General features: G+C 53.4%; 1 protein-coding gene across 2 annotated transcripts in view; it reads right to left on the bottom strand.

The window, feature by feature from the left end:
* Nucleotides 1–23,449, bottom strand: part of ADCY1 (adenylate cyclase 1) — a 106,663-nt gene that overhangs the window by 50,154 nt on the left and 33,060 nt on the right. For both annotated transcript variants that reach the window (XM_018047050.1, XM_018047051.1), the window contains exons 4-7: nt 22,273–22,384; nt 11,588–11,715; nt 4,071–4,229; nt 1,072–1,213 (exon numbers count right to left, since the gene is read on the bottom strand). In XM_018047050.1, the coding sequence (XP_017902539.1) occupies nt 1,072–1,213; nt 4,071–4,229; nt 11,588–11,715; nt 22,273–22,384 (541 nt within the window). The remainder of the gene's footprint in view (nt 1–1,071; nt 1,214–4,070; nt 4,230–11,587; nt 11,716–22,272; nt 22,385–23,449) is intronic.

Genomic DNA, 23,449 nt, shown 5'->3' with positions numbered 1-23,449 from the left:
CACATCATCCTGCTCATCCTCAAAGCACAGCCCTGATTGACGCTGTCGTTTAATTCTGCATGACGGGAGGGCAGCATCCACACGGGGCCCCAAGGCTCCCTCCTCCAGCTCAGAACCTCCTGCCTCCGGGCAGCCGCTCCCAGGCCTCCCTCCTCAGGCCTCGCCCCCCGATCCCTTGTCCCCAGGCTCACCTGAGCTGGTCATCCAAACCTCTCACCCGGCCCTCCTCCATCCCACCTCACACCTGCCCTTCTCCTACACACTCACTCCCCTTCTCCAGGAGTCAGCTCACCTCACCCTATCTGTCCTTCCCTGAGCCCCACTCTTCTCGCCTTGCCAGTGCTATACCATCCAAGGTCCCCATGCCACATGGGTGCATTGCATCCCAGCCTGGAGAGGGCTAGACCAGGGATGCGCCAGGACAGCGAAACCCGAAGCTCTCTCCCTCATATCTGACCTGCTTGTGTCCAGAAGGAGTACCACAGCCTCTTGTGTCCAGCGCCCCTCGCCTGAGCCCTGCGCCCCTCGCCTGAGCCCCGCGCCCCTCGCCTGAGCCCCGTGCCCCTCGCCTGAGCCCCGTGCCCCTCACCTGAGCCCTGTGCCCCTCACCTGAGCCCCGTGCCCCTCGCCTGAGCCCTGCGCCCCTCACCTGAGCCCTGGAAGTGGCTCAGTCACCCTTGATCATGTCCAGATCACTTCCCCAGGGTAGAGTGACCTTCAGTGCCCACACAAGATAGTCACAAGCCTTCCTTTGTGCACAGCACCCCTCAATCCACAGTGCAATCCATCACTGACTTCCTGCAGAAAGTTCTCAAACCTAATTTGCAGGAGAGGCAGCAAAGGCCCAGGGAGGTGCGGGATGACTCAGATGGCCCAACCCTTAAGGACCCCAGGGCCCCGACTCCAAGTTCCCTCCCCGCCCCTCCCCCTCAGCCCTCCCCACACGTGCAGCAGGCCAGACCCAGCACGCAAGGTCAGTGGGAACTCTCCCGAGTCCGCAGAGCTCAGGGCCTGAGAAGCAGCGATCTGAGGAGAATGAAGGCTCCGCACAGGAGGCGCTCTCAAGCTTACCTTTCGCCGATGTGAGGGCACAATAAAAAAGGTCTCGATGTTATGCGTTTTCAGAAAACTGTTCCTCTCATGTCCGTGTCCCGGCTCCACCTCATAGTCACCGTTCAGGCACGCCAGGGTGGTCTTTGTGATGTGAACCTTCCTGTGGAAAAGGGCGTGGAGATCCCTGCTCAGAGTCAAAGCGGTGCCTCCCCCACAGGGGTGACACTCTGCAGGGTCCTGGCAGGGATGTCCCCTCCCCACAGTGGCTCTGGAAGGACCACTCAGGTTCCCTGGGGCACAAGCACAGAGGGCTGGCAGGTGGAGAGGGGCATTAGGGGGACCCAGAGGGAGGGGAACACGTGCAAAGAAGGGTTGAGAGCAGAGAGAGCTGCAGGCAGAGGGAAGAAGGGGCCAGAGGAGAACTGAAGGTGAGGAGGGAAGCAAGTGTCGGGATGCAGAAGGGATGACAAGGGACGCAGAGGGCGGCGAAGTGAGGGAGAAGGAGGCCCCAGGCTGTGGTCTGTCCCCAAAATCCCCAGGGCAGGACTCGGCCCAGTGTCAGGCCCTGCAGGGGGAATAGCAATGCTCTGCCTCCTCTGTCCCCCCAGCCCCACAGTGCCTGGAACCCTCTGCTGAGGCCACTTCTGGCCACACACAGCCGATCGGTGTCAGGTCCTCATTGTGCAGCACTGAACACAGCTGACAGCTCTCCTCCTCCCCAGGTCCTCCTCCTGATGCCTGCATTCCCTCTAAGAGCGTTCCTTCTCACCACCCTGCACCTCCCCTGCTCCTCTTTCTGCCTCTTGGCTCCCCTTCTCTCAGGGACTCTCCGGTCTGGGTCTTCATCACTCTCCCTCCTCCTTGTGCTCAGTGTGGAGTTCCAGAGTTTCAGTGCCCCCGAGCGCCTGTGAGCCCCTAACTGACCTTGGTGCCTGGGAAGACCCAGTCTGACTGATGAAAAGGGGGCCCCCCAGCCCTGTGTCGTGCTCCCCACTTGTGCACTCCCCAGAGTGCTCCCTGTGGCCCCCAAATATGTGAACCCCACCAGGGCCAGGGGCTCTGTCTTTGCTGCCGACACCCCCCTCCAGGAATAGCACTGCACCCGTCAGGCACTCTGTAATCACTATGCTCCTGGCTGGTGGTCTTTCTTTGGTGGAGGGCAGGGAGAGGAGTGTCTCTGAAAGGTGGGGTGGAGGAGAAGAGAGAAGAAGGAAGCCAAGTAGAGAGCGGGCACAGGGGATGAAGCCCCTCCTGGGGCTCTGGTAGATGGAGTCAGGGGAGCAGAGCTACAAGTCAGCCCCAACTTGAAAGAGGCCCTGGCCAGGTGAGGGGGCCTGTGGAGAGCTCCCTGATGGTGGGAAGTCCCTGTGCTTGTCCTAAACATGGAGCTGCAGAGCAAGTAGGACCCGTGGGATCTCAGCAGGCAGGGGAGGATGGAGGTGGCAGCTCCTGTCACCTCCTTGCTGGCTGACAGTCTGGACTTTGTGCCAGACAAGGGGCTGTGAGCACAACTGCCAGAGGGGGAGGCGGCAGACACAGTGAGAAGGTGTTTACAGTGACCCCCTGAGACCCTGAAGGGCAGAGAACAGGACGGGAGGAGCACTGAAGGACAGGGTGTGGGAGGGAGGGGTCAGTGCCTTCCAGGGTCCCCCTGGGGGATGCTCAAAGGCAGCCTGGTTGAAGACAACAATGTCAAGGTTTTTGAGCTCACTTAGAAATGCTCTAGGCTTCCCAGGTGGCACTAGTGGTACAGAACCCGCCTGCCAATGCAGGAGACATAAGAGACATGGGTTTGATCCCTGGGTTGGAAATATCCCCTGGAAAAGGGCATGGCAACCCACTCCAGTATTCTTGCCAGGAGAAGCTCATGAAGAGAGGAGCCTGGAGGGCTACAGTCCATGCAGTCAAAAAGAGTCAGACACAACTGAAGCAACCGAGCATACAGAAATGCTGTGGCCATTCCTGGGACAGGTGCAGTGAGGCTTTGAGGAAGATTTTCCCTTTTTCTGCTGTTGGATTCTAATCTCCAGGCTCACTACTTCCTCAAGTCCCATAACCCTCCCTTTCCTGATTTCAAAGCCACTCTCCAGAGTGCGCCGAGCAGCCTCGGATGCCACCTGGCCCTCAGCCAAGCTCAGGGCCTCAACACACAGAAAGGGGACCCCTGTTTCCACACTCCCCACTGAGGCCAGGCCAGGAGGGAGGAGGAAAGACGTGGCCCAGAGGACGGCAGGCCTCCACGGTGAGAACAGGATGCCTGGGGGCAGGCAGAGGACAGGCAGCCAGGGTCAGAGGGGCCACAGAAGAGGACACAGAGCTTTGCCCTGAAGTTCAGAGGAAGTGTGCAAAAGCAGACACACACGTGCAAGCATCTAATGCTCAGCTCTAGCCCCTGGGAACCACAGCTGGGCCCGGCAGCAGCTGCGAGCACAGCCCGTGAACCCCTTAAGGGGAGGAAAGTAGAAGGGTGTGACTGAGAGATGAGTGTGCCTCAGAGCCCCCTTCCTGCAATCACGTCATCCCCCTGCTGCCCACCGCTCATGGAAGGAGGGGAGCACCCGCTCAGCTCTCAGATTAATGTTTTTACAGCAATACAATGCCTTGGCTCTGTGGAATGGTTTGAATAAAATGAGACCAAGGCAGGCAACTGTAATTAGAAGGCATTAGAAGTGCACAGACCATTGAGAAACACATCCTCATTCTAGAAGAAAATCTGTTAATTTCCCTAGTGGGGCGCTAAACCACAACACTTTCCGCTGTGTAAGTCTGAGAAAGAAAGTGAAATGAGAAGCAGCAGTCAGCACTCTGGACAGCTCCCAGCCAGGCAGACACGGGGCTTTCAGTCGCCACCTCCTCCGGTCAGCTTGCCTGCTCTCCGTGAAGGCCAGGAGTCTGAGTAAGCCCAGCACAAGCCCCTCCAATTGTTGATGGGGGCTAGGATGGCCAGGCTTCCCGGCCCTCCAAGCAGAAGGGCCGAGTACTATCCCCTTCCCCTGCCCTCAGGGTCCCGGACTTACCCAGGCAGGCCGGCGGCCTCCATGACGTTGGCCAGGGTCACGTCGTTGGACCACACATCATACTGCCACTTACGCAGGCCCAGGACCCCACAGAGGACCCTGCCGGTGTGCAGCCCCACACGCATGTTCAAGTCCACCTCAGTGGCCTCAGCCACGGACCTGCAGCAAACACAAGACACAGGGCGGAAGCTGGGACCCTGCAGGCTGCTCCCATAGTGCCATGAGCACAGGAGAGCAGGAGCGTGGATGGGACGGTGGTCTCCTGACCTAATTAGCCTGACCCCTGAGCTGTGGCCTCTGGTGGGCAGGGGTCCCTCCAGGCTGGTTCCTCAAAACTCCAGGGCCACTGCTCAGCTCACAAGGCACTGCACCTCCCCTCCCCGCTCCTTACCCAGGAGCCACAGAAGGGAAACAAGCCCAAGGTCCCAGTCCCAGGACCCTGATCCTGCTCTCTGTACCACCAACCTGATCAGGGGTGCTCATGCCTGCTGCCTACCCTGGGGCCAGCGTAAGAGCCATGGGGAACATCTGATGGGGTTCTAGGAGCCCCAGGAATGGTCAAGGTTTGAACCCAAGTTCCTGACTGAGAAGGCAGGCTAATCCTGTGGGGAGGCTCAGGACTCTGCAAACCCGCCCGAACAACAGGAAGACTTTGTGGGACGTAAATTGTGCCACAGTCAACTCACAGGAGAAAACAAGACGAAACGGGTGGATGCTGAAATCAGACTGCAGGGCCAGTATGCACTCCACCTGCCCAGCCGCTCATGTTCCTGGGCTCTAGCTTCCAGCAGAGGGTGGCTTGAAGCCCTGAGGCCCCCAGGAGAGACCACCCTTGGAAGTGAGGGCAGTGTCAGTGGAGGCGTTTGGGTGACGAAATGGGAGGTGGTTTTTAAAGCTCCTGGAAAGACTCAAGGCAACCTGTAGGCGGGCAGAGCTCAGAAATCCCCTCTGGGGCCATGAAGATGCCTGCAGGGTCTCTCCAGGCCCACAACGCCCACAGTGGAGTGAGATGCGGGAGGCACATGAGGGGCTGTGATCACAAGTCAGAGCACAGCAGACGTAGCGCCACCACAGGGAGACCCTATGATGCCATGTTTCTTTTTTTTTTTTTCCACTTTTCCCCAAAAGGCAGAACAGTCTTAGAGCATATTGTTGAGGAAGCAGTATCAGGCCTGCTTGGTGCGCTCCAAGTGACAGAATTACAAGGAAGCGTGAGGGTGGGCAGGGGGTCAGTCACGGCGCCCTGGCCCCTCCACCCTGGGTGGGTGCAAAGGTGGCCCTGCACAGCAGGTGTGTTAGAAGTTCCAGAGCAAGAAGGGAGGGAGGCTGAGCCAAACGGGGGGACACAGCAGTCCCGTGATGAGGACAGTTCCGTTCCCCTCACCCACCCACAGCTCCTGAGAACCGCCCGCTCACTGTTCTCCAAAGAAAAACCCTAAAGGACTAAAAAAAATTAAAGAATGAGGAGCTTTGAGTGATGTTGGAATAAAGAGACTGGGAATATTCATCTGGAAAAAATGAATGTGATCAGGACACAGCTTAAGTCCACAACATCACAAGGAGAGTGAAAAAGAAAGAAGGTCCCAAAGCTTTGGCTCACCAGGCCTCTGACAGCAAAAAGAGCCAGTTCTGTGCAGAAAGGAAGACAGAGCTGGCCACCCACAGGAATGCCAGATGGAAATGGCTAAAAATCCCCAAAGACTCTGAAACCCATCATCTCTTCATAGCAGGTTATTGGTAAATGATGCCCCTACTAATGATTCACAATTTATTGATCGTCAGAACAGGAGTAGCAGTGTTAAAGAAGGGAACACTTATCCACCCAGGGGGTCCCACTGGCCGAGCCCTCAGAGCTCCGCCTCCTAAGCCCAGCTCTTGCACACTCAGTTGCTTCAATGGCAGTGTCCTGTCTTCAGACCAAGGACTAGAGGCTGCAACCAGGAAGGGACAGGATGAGGGGCCGTGGTCAAGGCGCAGGAGAGGAAGAACAGAGCGTGGGGAGGAGCACGGGCCAGGGGAGGTGGTTTAAGAGAAATGCAGGCCTCTGGGGAAACCCCATCTGACCTGGCGACTAACCACACTGACCTCTGCCCTCTCCTGGCCTCGGTCTCACTGTGTGCAATCCAGCGTGGGGCTGAATGAGCCCTCACAGGCTCTGATAGCATTCAAACTCAACCCTAGTGCCCCTCAGCACCCACATCCTGCTGCTATTACATGGGCTGTGGAGATACTAACAGAGGCTCCATAGGGCACTCCAACAAGAGGGGACGCTGATGGCAAACCTGCTCGGCCCTGAGCTGCCGCCATTCTGCTCCACAGAGGCCAGGATTTGTCAACATTACTAACAAAGTCCCATTTGTCAGTAATAACACAGGAAGAACGAGGCTCGCTGGACCCAGCCCACCTGCCAGGTCAGCGTCTTCCTCACCTGCCCTCGCCCTAACTTCCACTTACACACTGCTCATTTACCCACTGCCTGGCCACAGGGGCCCCCACTGGCCACAGCCCCCTGCCCAAGCAGCCTCCACTCAAACCTTCCCCCCAATCTGGCCTCTAACCAGGAGCAGCTCTGCCCATAACTGGTCACTTCATCCACCAAGGGCCTGTCCCCCAAAACCATGGCAGCCAGGGGCTCCAAAGGTGAGCTAAGACACCACCTTCCTGGCTGGCCCTCCAGCCTAGCTCACCATCCTCTGCATTCAGGAGGCCAGACCACAGAATCAGATACATCTATGCAGGGTCCAGGGCAGACTGGTGTTCAGCTCTGAGAATCTCAGAAGTATGCATGTCACCAACTTATAATAAAGGTTTTTTGAAAATCTGGCTATCCATATATCTTTAATACCTAATTAGCTGAATATATTTTGAATGTGTATTTTTTTTTCAGTTTTAACGTTTTTTCATTCATTTGCCAATCTCCAGTTACAGGTATTGAAATAAGAAAACCAAAATTAAAAAAAAAATTTTTAATTCACAAAAAGAAATCAATTTGGGAAATGTAAATAAGTAAACTTGCAAAAGGTGTTTTTGTGCATTTTAGGCATTTCTACTGTTGCAGCAATCGAAGAAGGGTAGGGGGACTTCTAGGACCCACGTCCACCTCCCTCAAGCAGGTCTTCAGGGGTCCCTGGTATGTAGGACCCTCGCCAGCTTCCAACCAACCAGGCAGCCCAGGACACTCTACCAATTCACTCCATCTGTCATCCCATGCAGTTAACTGAACAATCACTTAAGATAAACCTTTTCTCAAGAACTGTCTCACTCTAGATCACCAACAAGGACCTACTGTGTAACACAGGGAACCGTACTCAATACCTTGTAATAACCTATAAGGGAAAAGAACCTGAAAAAATATATACACATATGTATAACTGAATCACTTCACTGTACATCTGAACTAACACAATATTGTGAATAACTATACTGTAATTTTTTAATTGTATAAAAACTATATTGTAATTTTTTAATTGTAAAAAAAAATTTTTTTTAAGAAAAACCATTAAAAAAAAATGTCTCACTGAGGAACATTTACCAAGAACTGAGAAAATTGAGGAGGGGGAGAATGGGGCCTCCAGAACCATCAGAAATGATTTTTGCCACTGGAGCATCTCTTCTCTTTCGACCTCCACCCCAGCTCGGTACATCGGGTCTACCCATGATGTAAGCACAGGCAAGCTGGCCCTTACCAGTTCAAAGATGGGTCAGGGAAAGAAGAGTACATGCCATTTACTTCTACTTATTATAGTGAACTAAAACTACCCAGACTGCAAGCAAAGCCATGTCTAGATTAAGAATTTAGCAAAATGGTACTTGTATGTTTGGAGGTCTGACTTGTGACTGGCTAACTCCTACGATGGTTGAAGCACTCCCTGTGGAGTGGACAAACCCCTTTCCTGTAAATGCACAGAATCAGGATGCTCCAGAGCCCCAGGAACAGAAGCCACCCAGCTGGCTCACCCTTGAGCCACTCCCTTTTGGGAAGGGGAGACTTGATGAATTGACGTCTGCAGTGCCTAGGGATCCAGCATCTTCCCTGCCTGCCCATTTAACCTGGGATCCCATTTAATTCTCACAACAGCTCATTTCACAGCAGAGAAAATCAGGGATGTGAGGAAACTGAAGCACCACCTTAAGGATGGGACAGGGGGCCCATCTGCTTCCTTGGGCAGGAAGCCCCAACCCACTCAGAACACCTGAATCTGGGGACTGATGGCTTGAACCCTAGGAAGTGTTCATGTACCAGACCTGGCTGCAGAGGAGCAGTTCCTCAGGACTGACCTAATAATATTCAAGGCCTGATGAAGGAAAGCTGGTGCTGGGGTGTAGGAAAGAGTGGCGGCACAGATCTCACATGGGCAGCACACCCTCTGGTGGGGGGTGGGGCGGGGGGGGGCAGGCTCAGGCCTGGGTACCCTGGGGAGGGGTTACAGGACTTAGGGTCAAGGACATAGGTCCAAGCAGCATGATGACACCACCAGGAGTCCGAGAGAGAGAGAGAGAGAGAAAAGGAGTCCTGGAGAAATCTCCCTGGAACTTTCAAGGTCTAGCCCCTGACCATCAGGCTGCAGAACCCAGATGTAGAGGCCAAGAGTGGGTTCCACTGCCCTGCATTTCTGCCAGTCCAGCCTCACTCAGAGCCCTAGATGTCATGAAGCTGACACTCCCATTTTACAGATGGGGAAACTGATGGCCAGGGTCACAGCTCTGCAGGGGCAAGCCCAAGCCAGTCATCACACTCACTGGGCACGTAAGGCACTTCCCACTCTATCTCCATTGCTCCCATGGGCAGGTGCCATCTGGCCAAAACCAGCAATATATATATAAATATAAATAACTTTAAATTATTATTAAAAATCACACCAACAAACTTAATCTGTGGTGTTTCTTTTAAGAGTGTATTGCATACCTTAATTAGGTCCACAAGTCTAAGAGAAGGATCTGATTTGGGTATTGAGGGCAGACAGGGTCCAGGTGCCCCAGAGCAGGAGCCCAGGGGCCCTCGGGGCAACAGCCTTAGGCACTGCCACTCTCCTGGGAGGGTAAGAGTCCTCTGTGCTCATGTGCTCAGTCATGTCCAATTCTTTGTGAACCCATGGACTGCAGCCCATTAGGCTGCTCTGTCCCTGGAAGCCCTGGGACTCCACATTCAAGTCGGTACTTTTTGCTTTGTCTTTTACACGGAACATGAAAAATCTTTTCATCTGTTTTCCCCATAGAAATGAACTTTCTACCAAGTGGAAAACTTTATTGTTCCCCACTTGCTGTCCAAGGAGACCCGCGACCCCTCCGTTCTCACCCAAGTCAGAGCTGGTCAGGCTGCTCACCTGCCCTGGCAGAGAGTTCTTCCTCGGTTTTTATGAATTACTTACTACACTCCTCTCTATCCTGTGATATCAAATGCTTGACCCACACAAGTTTGTTCTGTGCTCACAAGGGTCAGAATGGACCGCCCTGTTTCGAGATGATTCTGGTGGGTCCACCGCCAGCAGAGCATCAGCCTGAAAAGGGAGCTGACAGCAGTGGTCCAACATACCACAGTACAAGAACATTCCTGATCCTGAGCATTCATATCACCATGCACAGCGTCTGTAGGAGATGCTTTAGGAATCTCATAACCGTGCAAACCATCCCTCCTGCTCTTGGACTTCCTCTGTCCACTCAGAGGTCCCCAGGCCTGCAGCAGACCGCTCTGTGGCCTCGGCCAGGGACATCAGCACTGCAGGCTCTGATGCTTCCTGGTCACTCACGGCGCCGTGCCCACCACCCAGGGGCACCTCCCCAAAGAACACAATGGTCAACAACCAGCCTCTCCCCCAGTTCAGCTTCTTTTTCCAGAGCAGCGGCTACATACTGAAATCACCTGGGGGTGGGGGGCACTTATCCACTCTAGGCCACAGCCCAGATCAGCTGCCCTTGGGGGTTCAATTCACCCAGGCAATGCTGACACGCAGGTCCTGTCTCCTGAGAAGTGGGCCACCAGACCAAGCGTGCAGTCTGAGTGTGCTGAGCACCCTGTTTCTACACCCAGTGTGTGGACCCTGAAATCTGCCTCACAGGGATGGTGCAGTAAGCCTGCTATTCACCCGTGTCTCATTCCACTCTTGTGCTATTAAGCCTCTTCTCCCGAGTGTGAGACCACACCAGGCCCTGGTAACCCCACACACTGAGCCGAAGCCATCTTTCCACGCTGCTGAGAAGCTGAAATGTGGATCTATGCGCCATCCACCATCTCACCCTCCCAGCTCCACACCGTCCTTAACCCGACAGAAGGCCCCCTACTGCCTCATCCCAGGCCCTGATGAGAAACCAGCAGGCAAGCCTCTCAGTGTTCCAGAAAGACCTGCTCCATCTAAGCCTCTCTCCACAGGGGACACCTGAAGCCTGGATATCTGGCCTCATGGGAGAGCACATGTGATTCCTTTTCAACTGGGACTCAGCCAGATTTGAGCCAAACCTTTCCCACAGCCAGGGCTTCCCTGGTCGCTCGGACAGTAAAGAATTTGCCTGCAATGCAGGAGACTGGGGTTCAATCCCTGGGTGGGGAAGATGCCCTGGAGAAGGGCATGGGTACCCACTCTAGCATTCTCGCCTAGAGAATTCCATGGACAGAGAAGCCTGGTGGGCTACAGTCCATAGGGTCACAAAGAGTCAGACACAACTGAGGAACTAACACTTTCCCACTATCAACTCCCTGAGCATCTCATCTAGCTAAGCTAGAAAGGTTCTTTCTTTTGACTGGACTAACGCACAGTTCCTTGGAAGAAAAACTATGACAAACCAAGACATTTTACCAAAAAGCAGAGACATCATTTTGCCAACAAAGGGCCATACTGTCAAAGCTATAGTTTTTCCAGTAGTCATATAGAGATGTGAGAGTTGAACCATAAAGAAGGCTGAATGCCAAAGAAGAGGATTTTGAACTATGGTTTTTGAGAAGACTCTTGAGAGTCCCTTGGACTGCAAGGAGATCAAACCAGTCAATCCTAAAGGAAATCAACCCTGAATATTCACTGGATGGACTGATACTGAAGCTGAAGCTCCAATACTTTGGCCACCTGATGGGAAGAGCCAACTCATTGGAAAAGATCCTGATGCTGGGAAAGATTGAGAGCAGGAGGAGAAGGGGACGACAGAGGATGAGATGGTTGGACAGCACTGACTCAATGGACATGAGTTTGAGTAAACTCAGGGAAATAGTGAAGGACAGGGAAGCCTGGCATGCTGCAGTCCATGGGGTCATAACGAGTTGGACATGACTGAGCAAAAACAACAGCAACAACACACAGCTGACAATACCCAGGATCACCACAAACAACAAAAAAAAAACACAGCCCCAACAAAATGCACAGTAGGGACTCCCAGAGGCAGGGCTCCGCAGTGCAGGCAGGGCGCCTTCACCCAGCACCTCGCCAAGAGGCACTGGTTCTCTGCAGCCACGACACAGGTGACCCACCTTGGACACCTGGCCAGGACAAAGTAGGCTGCACGGTGGGGCGGGGTACCCACAGGGCACTCACGTGATGGTGTCGATCATGTCCAGGCCCATCTCCACACAGCAGTGGGCGTGGTCAGTCTTGGGCTGAGTGAGGCCAGACACGCAGTAGTAGCAGTCTCCCAGGATCTTGATGCGGCGGCAGTGGTTCTCCTTCAGACGAGAGGGCAAAGGGCAAGTTAGCCATATACCTGGGGCCACCAGAGCCCCTGCTCCTCCGCCACCAGAGGCTGAGCTGGAGGCACAACCTAGACCAAGGTGCTCCTCCGCCACCAGAGGCTGAGCTGGAGGCACAACGTAGACCGAGGTCCAGGCAACCCCCCTGCAGTCAGGGTACCTCCAGAGCGCAGGCATTCCCCATGGCTGGGATTAGGGTTGCTTTGGGGCACCCCACACTGCCCCACACCCCTCCACCGTTCCTGCCCTTCAGTTCACCAGGGCCAAACCCACAGACCCTTCAAGGTCGGGAGGCCACCCCACGCCCAGGAGCCAGCTCCTCTCCCCAGGAAAGGGTCCTCTCTTCCAAGAGGGGCTGGGACAGTCCGACCACCAACTCAAATCATCATGTGATGGCTCTTCTGGAACATGCCAGACCCCTCCCCACCCCAGGAAGGGCCAGGCCACACGCCTCTGAGCACCCCATAGCTTAACCCAGAGTCGAGGTCCACAGACCATGTAAGCAGCTCTCCGCAAAGGATCACCAGCCGGGGTCTGCACCCCGACCTCACCACTCACAGGGAACGCCTCAGAAAGGCATCCTATACCACACAAGGTCTCCTCAGACATTTACACAACAGGAAGAATACTGGCTCCATCTCGCCCTCAAGTTGAGAACAGAGAGACACAGGAGACGTTTGCTACCATCCGTCCTGCACTAACCCATCGGGGCCGGCTATGATGACGATGGTGACTGTCAGCTTTATACAAGGAGAGCCTTAAAACAGCATTTCTGGGACATTTTGTTTTCAACACCCCTTCATATCCCGTAAATAACGGAGAACCTCAACAAGTTTTCATATAAGTAGGTTAGCGCTATGGATATTACCACATAAGAAGCTACGACTGAGAAGCTTTTTTAAAAATGTATTACTGCATCTAAAGTAATACACGACCCTCTTCCCTTCCTCCTCCCTCCATGGAACATGTTCACCAGGATCCCAAAGTGGAAAGAGTTGGAAGAAAAAAGGAAGTGAAACTCAGATTTGTGCTGCTTCAGATGATACAAAGGATTCTGAAGACAGCATCGTCCGTGGGGAGGGTAAAACTGTTGATTCAAGTTAGAGTTTTGGATTATTTATGGGTTTTATTTATGTCTTTTTCCACTAACCTTGAAGAACTTTAATAAAGGAAACAAAAACCATTAAAAATAAATAAAGTAACAGTAGCCAATCCATTACGTATTAACAAGAGTATGTAACACATTTTATGAAAAATCACAACACTTTCCAAAACAATCACTGTGAGAAGCAAGGCTTTGTTCTCCCTTTCGCCAGTCTCGGTATCCGTCTTCACAGAAGACAGCTGTTTTCTGTGCTCCATGTTCTGATTCTATTCTATTCTATCTGTTCCAGCTGATTCTATGTCCCACCATTCACTCCATGGTCTCTCCTGGAGGACGTCTGTGAAGGAGACGGGCCTCACACCACCTGTCCTTGGATGAGACGCATCTCACAGCCCCCAGGCAGCCTGGAAGCCCAGAGCTACACTGACCCCACTCTAAGAACACATTCTATAAGTTATATTTAGTTCTGCTCTTCATTTTCTTGCAAACGAGTTGCCTCCTGCAGGTTTTCTTGAATGCTATGAATTCTCAGGGCCCTGGGGTGAGAATTCTCAGCCTTCCCCACCCATGCACTGCCGCAGGACACTCTCCACCAGGCACAGGGGTGGGGTACAGGCCAAGGCCAGCATCCCGATGCTCTCCGGAGCGGTGATCCAGGCATCAGAAGAGGGGGCGTCTCTGTGCAGATGACTCAGTGCCCCACTCCTCCCATGGGGACACTGGCTCAAAGAGGAGAAGGAGAGCGGATGCTCCCCCTGTTGGGAGGGCTCTGGGAAAGCCCAGTGACTGGGTCTGCCTCAGCCCGAGCCCTGAAGGCACCTGCTGTGATCAGGGAGCTGGCCTCAGGGAGGTCCAGATCTGGCCACTCAGCCTTCAAGTGACCAGGGGCAGTCATTCATCCGTCAGACACCTGCCTCCTCGTCTTCAGAAGGGATTTCCCAGTTCCCATGGGCAGACTATGCTGTGGCTGACAGAGTCGGGGAGCCCAGGGCCAGCCAGGTGCAGATGTCCACATCATGGAGCCAAGGGCCAGGCTTCTGGCAGGCAGCCTTCTCCAAGCCAGCAGGCAGCACTGGGCTCTCTTCCGGAATCTCTAGCATGTCCGCCCCCACCTGTCCCTTCACTGCCAGGACACGTGGTGTAGATCACTGAGGGACAGCTCCCTCCCCCACCCCTCCCCACCTTCACACTCAGGCTACCTTCCCTGGACCCAAGGGCCCAGGATAAGATGAGGGTCCACTGCCAGTTTCCACCATTCCCTGGGCCCAGAGACCCTCGGCGGAAAGCTCATGAACCCCCAACTCGTCCAGCTTTCCTCCCAGCTATCCATCTGGGGAGCTAGACCCCTCCCTGAGGAGCCCACAGAAGTGACAGAACCTACTCCACTGAGGCACTGCTCCTGCCGAAGATTCCTCAAGGTCACCAAGCCCCGATTCTGACAGGTGTCCCTCTCCATCAGCATCCCCCTGGGGCATGAGTGTGGGTGACTGTGGACGTCCTGCATCCCCCAGCTCGTGTTCCTGGCCACCTCCAGGCCCCTTGATCTCAGCCTCCGGTTTATCTCTGTGTGTCCCCGACAGGACTGGCCCTAGACTGGAAGGTGTGGGCAGGTGTGTGTGTGTGTGTAAGTGAATGGACCATAAATTCAATAGCCTGGTCAGAAGTGGCAGCTGTACCATCAGATTCGAAGGAAAATCAGAGGCCGTGTGTGGGGCTGCCCCAAACGGCCACCACATGAGCCTTACTGTCCCCTATGACACAGATGCTCAGAGTGGCCGCCACGGAAAGCGGAGTCTCTGTGGGGCTGGGGAGGCTCTCTGATGGCCGGACCCTCAGGACAGGAGGCGTTGGAATAACGAGGTGTAAACGAAGATGAAGGCAAGCGGTGCCCCAGCAAGCCTCAGAAGTGACCCTCCCTGCCCAGCGTGGGGGCTCTCCAAGGAAGGACAAGAGCATCTAGACATCCAGGCCACAGGCTCACAGGTCCACCGCGTTCTGGGGAGAGCTTCCTAGAGAAGAGCCATCCTCAGCTGGACCCGTCGACACAGTCAGGACTGGGCGGATAATTACAGCCAGTCAGTGACACACGTGTTCTTGGCGACCATCCTGAGGTGGTCCCTTCCACGCCGGCTCCACCGCAGGGCAGCCAACATAGCCCAGAAGAGACTAGGGAAGTGAAATGCTAACACATCGCCTTGTTTTTTTTTTTTTTTTAATCTCAACTCTACCGGCTTTGGTTAACAAGCTTAAGAGACCAAAATGGTTTTTTCCGTTGCTTTGGGTGTTTTAGATTACAACACCTTCCCTGTAACTAATGAAACCGGCTCCTGGAGTTCCCCAGCAGAAGCGTGACAGCTGAACAGCTGTTTCCCAGCCAAAGCAAGAAAGAAAATGGAGGGGGAGGGCTGGAGGAGCTGGCTCAGAAGGGACAGGAATGATGGGGACATGACAGACAGAACCCCCTCAGAGCAGCAGAGGAGCTGCAGGAGTATCCAGGGAGGAGGCTCTCACGCTTTGGTTTCCAGATGTGTTGTGCAGGCTTGCAGGTCAACTCTGGACCCGACTGGCTCTGCCAGAGAGGATGGCAGAGATCCTCAAGCTCAAAGGCTCTGTGAGCCTGCCCCACTGGCCCCAGGCCTGGAAAGAAGCAGAAAATTCAGTGGGATCAGGAAGACCCACTGCAATTTCAGAACCCAAAGATGTCCAAACCTCTCTGGGGCTGAGGCTGACTCTGAAACGGGAGTTCAAAGAGGCCAGAGGCCATCAGGTGGACCCCATGCTGCACCTGGATTCTGGGAAGGCAAGGAAGCTCCAGGAACCTGGTGGCACCCGCCCTGGGGAAATGGAGGTGCAGACGGAGAGCTGGAAACGACCCAGTGACTGCACCTGATCCCCAGGTGACTGCATCCAAAACCCAGCTGGCCGAGTCATACTAACTTTGCACGGTATCTGGCCATCAGCGGGAAACAACGGGTCCCAGAGAGGCTGGCTCAGTCCGTCAGTCGATAAGTTGTGCCCAGTTCTTTGTGTTCCCGTGGACTGTAGCCTCCCAGACACCTCTGTCCATGGGATTTCCGAGGCAAGAGTACTGGGAAATGACAACCTGACCCAAGGACTGAACCTGCTGTCTCCTGCCTGGAGACAGTGGCAGGCATATCCTTTATCACTTGAGCCACATGGGAAGCCCCACTGAGGCATACTCTTCAATAATAAACAGTCACATGTACATATCTGCTCCTGGTCTCCAAAAGAACAATGGAGGGGCAACCCCAAACACAGCACAGATGCCTAAATGCATGGGGTGGGAGAGATGGTGGGGCAGGGCAGTATGCTGGCCCTGAAGATACTTGGCAGTAAGTATCCAAGTATCTTGTCTCAGAGTCTCCATTGTGGGATGGAGCCATGCAAATATTTTATGTACTTAAAAAGAAAAATTAATTTAAAACAGTGATGCCTAAAAATCAAAACCAAAATAAATTAAACCTAACTGTAACCTCACTGGTAATGTGATCACACAGCAGAGAACTATTTCAGGTGAAAAAATACATATTTGACTATATATCAGTGCTGTGTGCTATGCTTAGTCACTCGGTCATGCCCAACTCTTTGCGACCCAATGGACTGTACCCACGAGGCTCCTCTGCCCATACTGGAGTGAGTTGCCATGCCCTCCACTAAGGGATCTTCCCAACCCAGGGATGGAACTCAGGTTTCCCACATGGCAGGTGGATTCTGTATCCTCTGAGCCACCAGGATATACAGCTTCTCTGGTAGTTCAGTGGTAAAGTATCCGCCTGCAATGCAGGAGACACAAGTTCAATCCCTGGGTCAGGAGTAGGGTATTGCAACCCACTCCAGTATTCTTGTCTGGAGATTCCCATGGACAGAGGATCCTGGCAGGCTACAGTCCATAGCGTCGGAAAGAGTTAAACACAATTGAAGTGACTGAGTATGCATGCCCACACACACTAGCGGGATATAATCCAAGGACAAGATAACCTCAGAAACCACTAAAGAAATCTTAGACTGTATTCAATGGTCTTATTGTGGGTCATAATATTGTTGATGCTATTTTGAATCAACTGTACATAAAAGAATGAAACAAAAAATTATAATACTGTCATTAGAGTTTCCAACATCAAAGGAAAAGAGACACAAATGTAAAAATCAAAGGACTGAGTGAATTGGAAATATCCATATGAACTCAGAATTTGTTTCTGTTTTTCTAAAAAACATCTTCCACCTCTGTCCTTTGGAAAGTCACAGGCCCAGAGATAACCCGGATTACAGGCTGGAAAACCCATTTCCTGCTGAGAGAAACTAGAGCTTCTGAAAAATGCCACATCTGTGTGTGAGGCAGGAACATGCTGGGAGGGTGTGGGCCAAGTCACCAGGAAGCAGGAGGTAACCTCAGGCTCACCCCCTTGGAGGATCCAGTCGTGAAACTTGATAAAGAAATGAAAAGAAGCAAGCGTTCACTGAGGATAACCAAACAGCTCATGAGTAAATGTGCTTCATTCTTAAAGAATCAGGAGCTAATAAATGCAGAAGAAACAAAAGGATCAGAAAACTGACCCTGAGTGTGTAAACCCAAGTGAATACAGATCAGCCAAGCTTTCGAGGCACCTGCTGTGACCCTCGGGCACATCGTCTTGGGAAGCCCATAACAACACAGGAACCTCGGATCCACACGTCCTGGTGAGAAGGGGCCAGCACAGGGGCCAGCACAGGGGAGAGGCACAGTGATCAGGGCAGTGTCGTGAACACAGGTGAGTGCTCAGGACCTAGGGCCAGCACAGAAGGTCAGGTCGTTCAGGTGCCTGGACAGGTTGGGAGAAGTACAGAGCACACCCACCCCTGGGGCTGAGCGGCCAGCAAGGGCAGGAGCATCAGCAAGGAAAAACCAAAACCAAGACACACTTGGCACACCCACTGAATACGATGTGTGTATCCATCTGGTCTTTTGGTTTTTGTATGCTATGAAGGTCTGATATCTCAGGGGCCTTGCTGGTAGGAAAGGATGCCTCCCGCTTACCAGGGCTGGCTAATTCCTGGAGACAGTAGACAGCTTGTTCCTGTCCCACTGGCGGATCAGAGCCCACACCTTTGCTGCGAACTCTCATACTCCAGCCACTGTCCCCGCCCTAATCACCAGGGCGGGGACCAGGGGGCAGGAGACACCGACATCCCAGAGCCCTCACCATCCGCACTGTCCAGCCCTATGTCTGCTCATCGCCATGGAAACACCTATAAAGCCCCGTCCCCCTCTCCCAGCCTCTCTGCCTCCTGGGTACCAGTGGTCCCTCCTCTGGGGGACTGTGATTGATAGAGCATCCTTCTCTGGCCTTAGCCCCCCTGCCATCACTGTCACCTCTGAAAAATGGAGTATTTTCTGCCATATCAGTAAACAAGGATGTCACAGCCATCAGAGATTGCAGCCCTCAGAGTGAGCCCGTGAGCCCTGAGGGAACTCAGGAAGGAAAAGAATACCTGCCATCTAGCAGCCCATCAGACTGAAGCCACTCACTACCACTGAGCCCAGAGGAAACTCAGGAAATGAAAAACGCAGGATACAGCCCCAGATAGCTGAGGGCATATCAAAGGAATGATTTCACTGAGCCCAGACCTGCGTCTTCCCATACACAGAAAAGCACCAAATTCCTTAACTTGGGTTATCTGTTTTTCTTTAATTGAAAATAATTTTTGATGATCAGACTATCTGCCCTTTGTTGCAAAACTTCTATATAACCTGGCTCTCTCCTTGCCTCCTTGGAGCAGTTCTCTCAGGGTCACTTGAGATACTGTCTCCTAGGCTTGAAGTCCCCAAAATTCCCACCAAATTAAAAGTAACTCTCAGCTTCTAGGTTGTGAATATTTTTTAAGTTGACACCTCCATAAATTAAAATCCACAGGCACAACTCAGACATACATCCATCTCATGTGAATCCTGACTGAAACAAATGAGCTCTGAAGAAGAGACGCATTTGAGACAAGCAGGGTGACCAAGCCCAGATCAGGACTCAATTATCTGTAACTGTGGGCAGCTGTCATAGGGGTGTCAAACTGGCACTGGCCACAATGTGCTGAACAGAAGGGCCACTCTCCAAGGCTGTAAGGATGTAGCATGCTGATGGGTAGGATCTGGGGGGAGGCTGCAGACCCACAAGACTAGCCGGACGTTAGTTTCTGTCGAAGAGGATTGTGAGTGCTTGGGGGCGGTTGTTATGTTACTATCTCTAACTTTGTGCACGTGTGAATTTCCTAAAAGCTTCAAGGACAGGGTTTACATCTGACTTGTTCCTGCTGCAGCCCCATTACCCAGGACAATTCAGGCACACAGTAGAGACCTGGCAGCTGCTTTCTGAACCCAGCTAAGGACACGTGCTTTCTCGGTGACACGCAGAGGCACCACATCCCCTTCTGCACCGCACTCCAGGCCCTGTCCAGGCTGCCCTGCCTCTCCCTTCACCGCTTCTCCGCACCAAAGCCTCAGGTCAGCCTTGCTCCCCACATCTCGCTCCTCCCTCTGCCTGGAGCACACCTCCCCACAGAGGGACCTGAGCCACTGCAGCTGCTGAACACAAAGTTTCCTCCAGCAAACAGGGTAGGTGAGCTTCTACAGGTGGCCTGATACAAACGAAAGACTCATCAGAGTTCCAAACATCTACTGGTTTTTCAACAAACAATATTTATTCCCTGATAATCAAGGGATAATTAAGGAAATCCAGGTTCATTATCCAGGATGCAGAAAGTTCAGAAAATTAAATATTATATCTCACAGCTTAGCAACAACCATGGTTACTCTGGGATATTTCATTCCAGACTTTCTTTTTCTCTCTGGCACTCATGTAAATGTGTGTATAGTATGTGCACACACTGTGAAAACTGGGATTCTACTCTACATGCAACTTTACATTCTACTTTGATCACTTAAAATCGTACCCTTGAGTCAATTTTCCAAGCTGAGCTCAGGTGATGGTCCCATGGCCGCCCCCTCTAGGCTGTGCTCACGATATCTCTTTACATCCTGACCATATCCCGTTCAGCAAAATCCGGGTTTCACAAAACTGGCTCAAGGTCTCCCTGCCTGGGTTGAAATTTCCCTGGCCAAGGTTCTCTGACTCCGTTCTGGGGCTCCAGTCCGCCCCTCACCCCCACCAACAGCAGGTGCACAGGCAGCTTTGCTGAAGGCACACTGTCGAGCAGAGTCACCACTGGACTCTGAGCACGTGTCAGGCCTGGACGTGGCCAGCTCCATGCGGCCATGGGACCAGCTGTCAGAACAGGAAGGTATGACCCAAGGACAGTTTCCTGAGGAGGAGGAAGAAAGAGATAGGAAGGATGGACACGAACATACAGCCAAGCAGCTTAGAACTGGGTGGGGAGCTCCACCCTCCGACAGGCTTCTATGGGTCCCTTTCAGAATCATTCAGGGTAACACAAGCAACTGGGAAATAATGCCCTCACTAACACAAGTCATCACAGTCATCCATCAGGCACTGGGCCCCTTACACTCCTGTCCAAGTGCTCCTCCGTGTCGGGTCCTCATGGTCTAGAAAGGCTCTCACAGCATCTGAGTTCAGGGACAACAAGGACTGGCCAAGCCCAAGGGCTGATGTCCCCAGGGAGAGCCCCCTGGCAGACCCCGCATACCCCAGCAATGCTTGGACCTAAAGAGGGGAAGCCTCTGTACTCGTCCAAGCTCTCTAACCACCCATGATGTGTGTGGGTCAGCTGCCTGGCCCTGGGCACTGGCCTGAATCCAATGCATCCCCTTCTTGTGCCTGGCAATGGCCACGCCGGGGTCGAGAACAAGCTCTTGCTGGAAACAGTCCCTGAAGGATTCCTGGTGTTATGACCAGAGCTGAAGACCATGCTCTCACCTGCCTGGCCCAGCTGACAAGAGGCCAACAAGGACCCAGGCTCATCTCCGTGGCTGGCACACCAGGAACCTTCCCCACTACCCCACGCCTCCTGGAAGCTGCCAGACGGGCATCTGCTTTGTCCGGGCAGACCACTCTCCCATGGGAAAAACTGACATCCAGAGATGGGCCCACCCCCAACAGGTGGTGGAGGAGCAAGGCTAAACCGAGGACAGGTGTTTCTCCGTAAATTCAAAGGGTGTGACCAGTTTCCGAGATACACACAGACATCAGAACAAACACAAATCTAAAATAGATCCAATAAATGGAGGAAAGGTCAAAACCATAGTGCACATCTGCGGTCGTCAGCCGTGGATCAGGGTAAGCAAACCGTCAGCTCCCACAGAGATGCAGACAAATACACTGTGAGTCCGTCTAACCACCCACCAGGGACCTTCATGAAGGAGGATGCATTTGCACCCCCGGAGTCGCCACACCTTCCACACAGGGCACTCGGACACAAAGCAAGCACATACACAAGGAAAACACGTCCAGGTGCTCCTCAGACCAGGACACAAGCAGCTCAGAGCGAGAATATACTGAGATACAACGTCAACGCACGAATGAACAGAGAAAGAAAGCAATAAATAGGGAGCAAACGAGGCCACTTTAATTTTGAGCTTCCTCACGGTCAGTCACCTCAACAAGGACAAAAGATACAAACTGCTTCAAGAAACAATTTCTAGAGAAGACGGAAGCTGCACTGGATGGTACATGGCAGGTTAGACACTGTAGATGCAAAGATTAGCGAACCTGAAGGCGCAGCAGCATAAACTGTCCAAAATGAAATAGAAAAAAAAAAAAACAAATTTTTTATAAAGATCATCATCTTGGACTTCCCTGATGGCACAGTGGATAGGAATCCACCCGTCAATGCAAGGGAGATGGTTCAATCTCTGGTCCAGGACGAGTCCGTATGCCACAGAGCAGCCAAGCCCATGCACCGCAGCTACTGAGCCTGCGCTCTAGAGCCCAGGAGCCACAACGACTGAGCCACGTGCCACGGCTACTGAAGCCCACAGACCTTAGGTGTGACCTGCCCCAGGAAGATCTCAAAACCTCAGTGCTCAGCCCACAGCACAGAAAAGGGGGCAGGTGTCCTGAGATGTCACCAACTGACCCCCAGCAGTCAAGTTTCAAGTCCAGGTAGTCGTCCCAGAAAAGGGCAGTGCAAGCCTGCTCCAAAGAACCCTCCCTCCACCAAGGTCAGCCCAGGCGACGTCTGCCAAGGGACAGAAGGTGCAGGGTGGCCCGCAGGCAATCCGCTAACACGCAGGGCCCCACAACCCAGCCAGCGCCTCCGCCTGCCCAGGGCCCTTCACTGGAGGTGCTGAGTGGGTTCATGCAGCCTCTTGCCATCTGCAAAGGCAGCAAGCACTCTGGTCCCAGGGGAGGAACCAGTGATGCTGAAACAACAGCCAAGACCACATCTCCACCAGAGGATCCACCAGGCATGTCTTGGCCCCAGGAGCAACTTCATCAGACGAAGGGAGTGGCTGCACTTACCGTGGCCAGCTCGTCAAACTTCCCGAAGAGCTCGTTGAGGAGTTTCACCAGCTCCTGGGCCGTGCACTGTGACGCCAAGCCTGTGAAGCCCACGATATCTGCAAAGAGGATGCTGCAAGACAGAGAGGTACCAGCTGCCATCTTCCATGGGCTCAGACAGACGTCACCTGAAACCACAGCCAGCCCCCTGCCTATCCCTGCCTATCCCTGCTGGATCTGGGACAAGACTGAGGTCGGGAGAAGCCGGGGGACTCCTCAGTCACAGAGGGAGGAAATGCTGGAGCCACTCAGTTCCTGCTGACTCCTCCCAGGACACTGTGGGGTCAGCGGTGACCCCCACATGCTCTCTATATACTCAGTGTCCCCCAGACCCAGGGAGCAGCTCAACGTCCACTAGGCCTGCTCCACTTTCCGGGGTGGCCTGGTGATGGGGTCATGGCTGGTGGCAGGTGAGCAACAGTGACATGTTCTCAAGGAATGAGCAGCCCTCACACCATCTATCTCCCCACCCCCTCCACCCACAACTGATGCCAGTGACTGAGCCCAGGCCCTGTCAAAGCCCCCCAGGGGTGCTGTGCTGTGGGCACGGCTGCCCCTCGGTCAGCTACAAGGGTGAAAGCAACATCTCTCTTAGATGCTGGGCACCCATTTACTACAGTACCTGTGTCAGGGTAAACAACACCGTGTCCACCCACAGCACACAGCCAGCAACCTGGACGCTGCAAAGACTTTAAAAGTCTTAAGAAACGAACCAACATAGAGGACCAAGGCAGGACAGAGAACTTGAAAAGCAACAGAGAGCTTCCCCTAGCCGTACATTTGGAAGAGAGTGGGGTTCCTGCTGAGTCTTCCAAGCACCTTGATCCCCCACAGGTGTGAGGGATGAAGGAGAGGTGACCAGGGGCCTAGCTCAGAACAAGCTGCTCCACGGGAACCACAAGGCCTGATCACAGAGTTCCTGGACCAGTACCAGGTGTCACCTCCAAACCACTCACCCCAGGGGAACACCCTCACTCTTGAAGACACTGTATGGCCAACTTTTGTCACCTGCAGCCAAAAGCACCCTCGGCTATGAGACCTGGGAGGTCACTCACATGGGTACTGGAGAGGTTGACGAGACATAAATGTGCATCTCCAATTTAAATGAAGAAAGTGATGTGTACAGGAATTTGTTCTT

The sequence above is a fragment of the Capra hircus genome, chromosome 4 (assembly GCF_001704415.2).
Source record: "Capra hircus breed San Clemente chromosome 4, ASM170441v1, whole genome shotgun sequence".
NCBI lineage: Eukaryota > Metazoa > Chordata > Mammalia > Artiodactyla > Bovidae > Capra > Capra hircus.
Note: the sequence above shows the minus strand (reverse complement) of the source record. Positions and strands in the feature narration are given on the sequence as shown.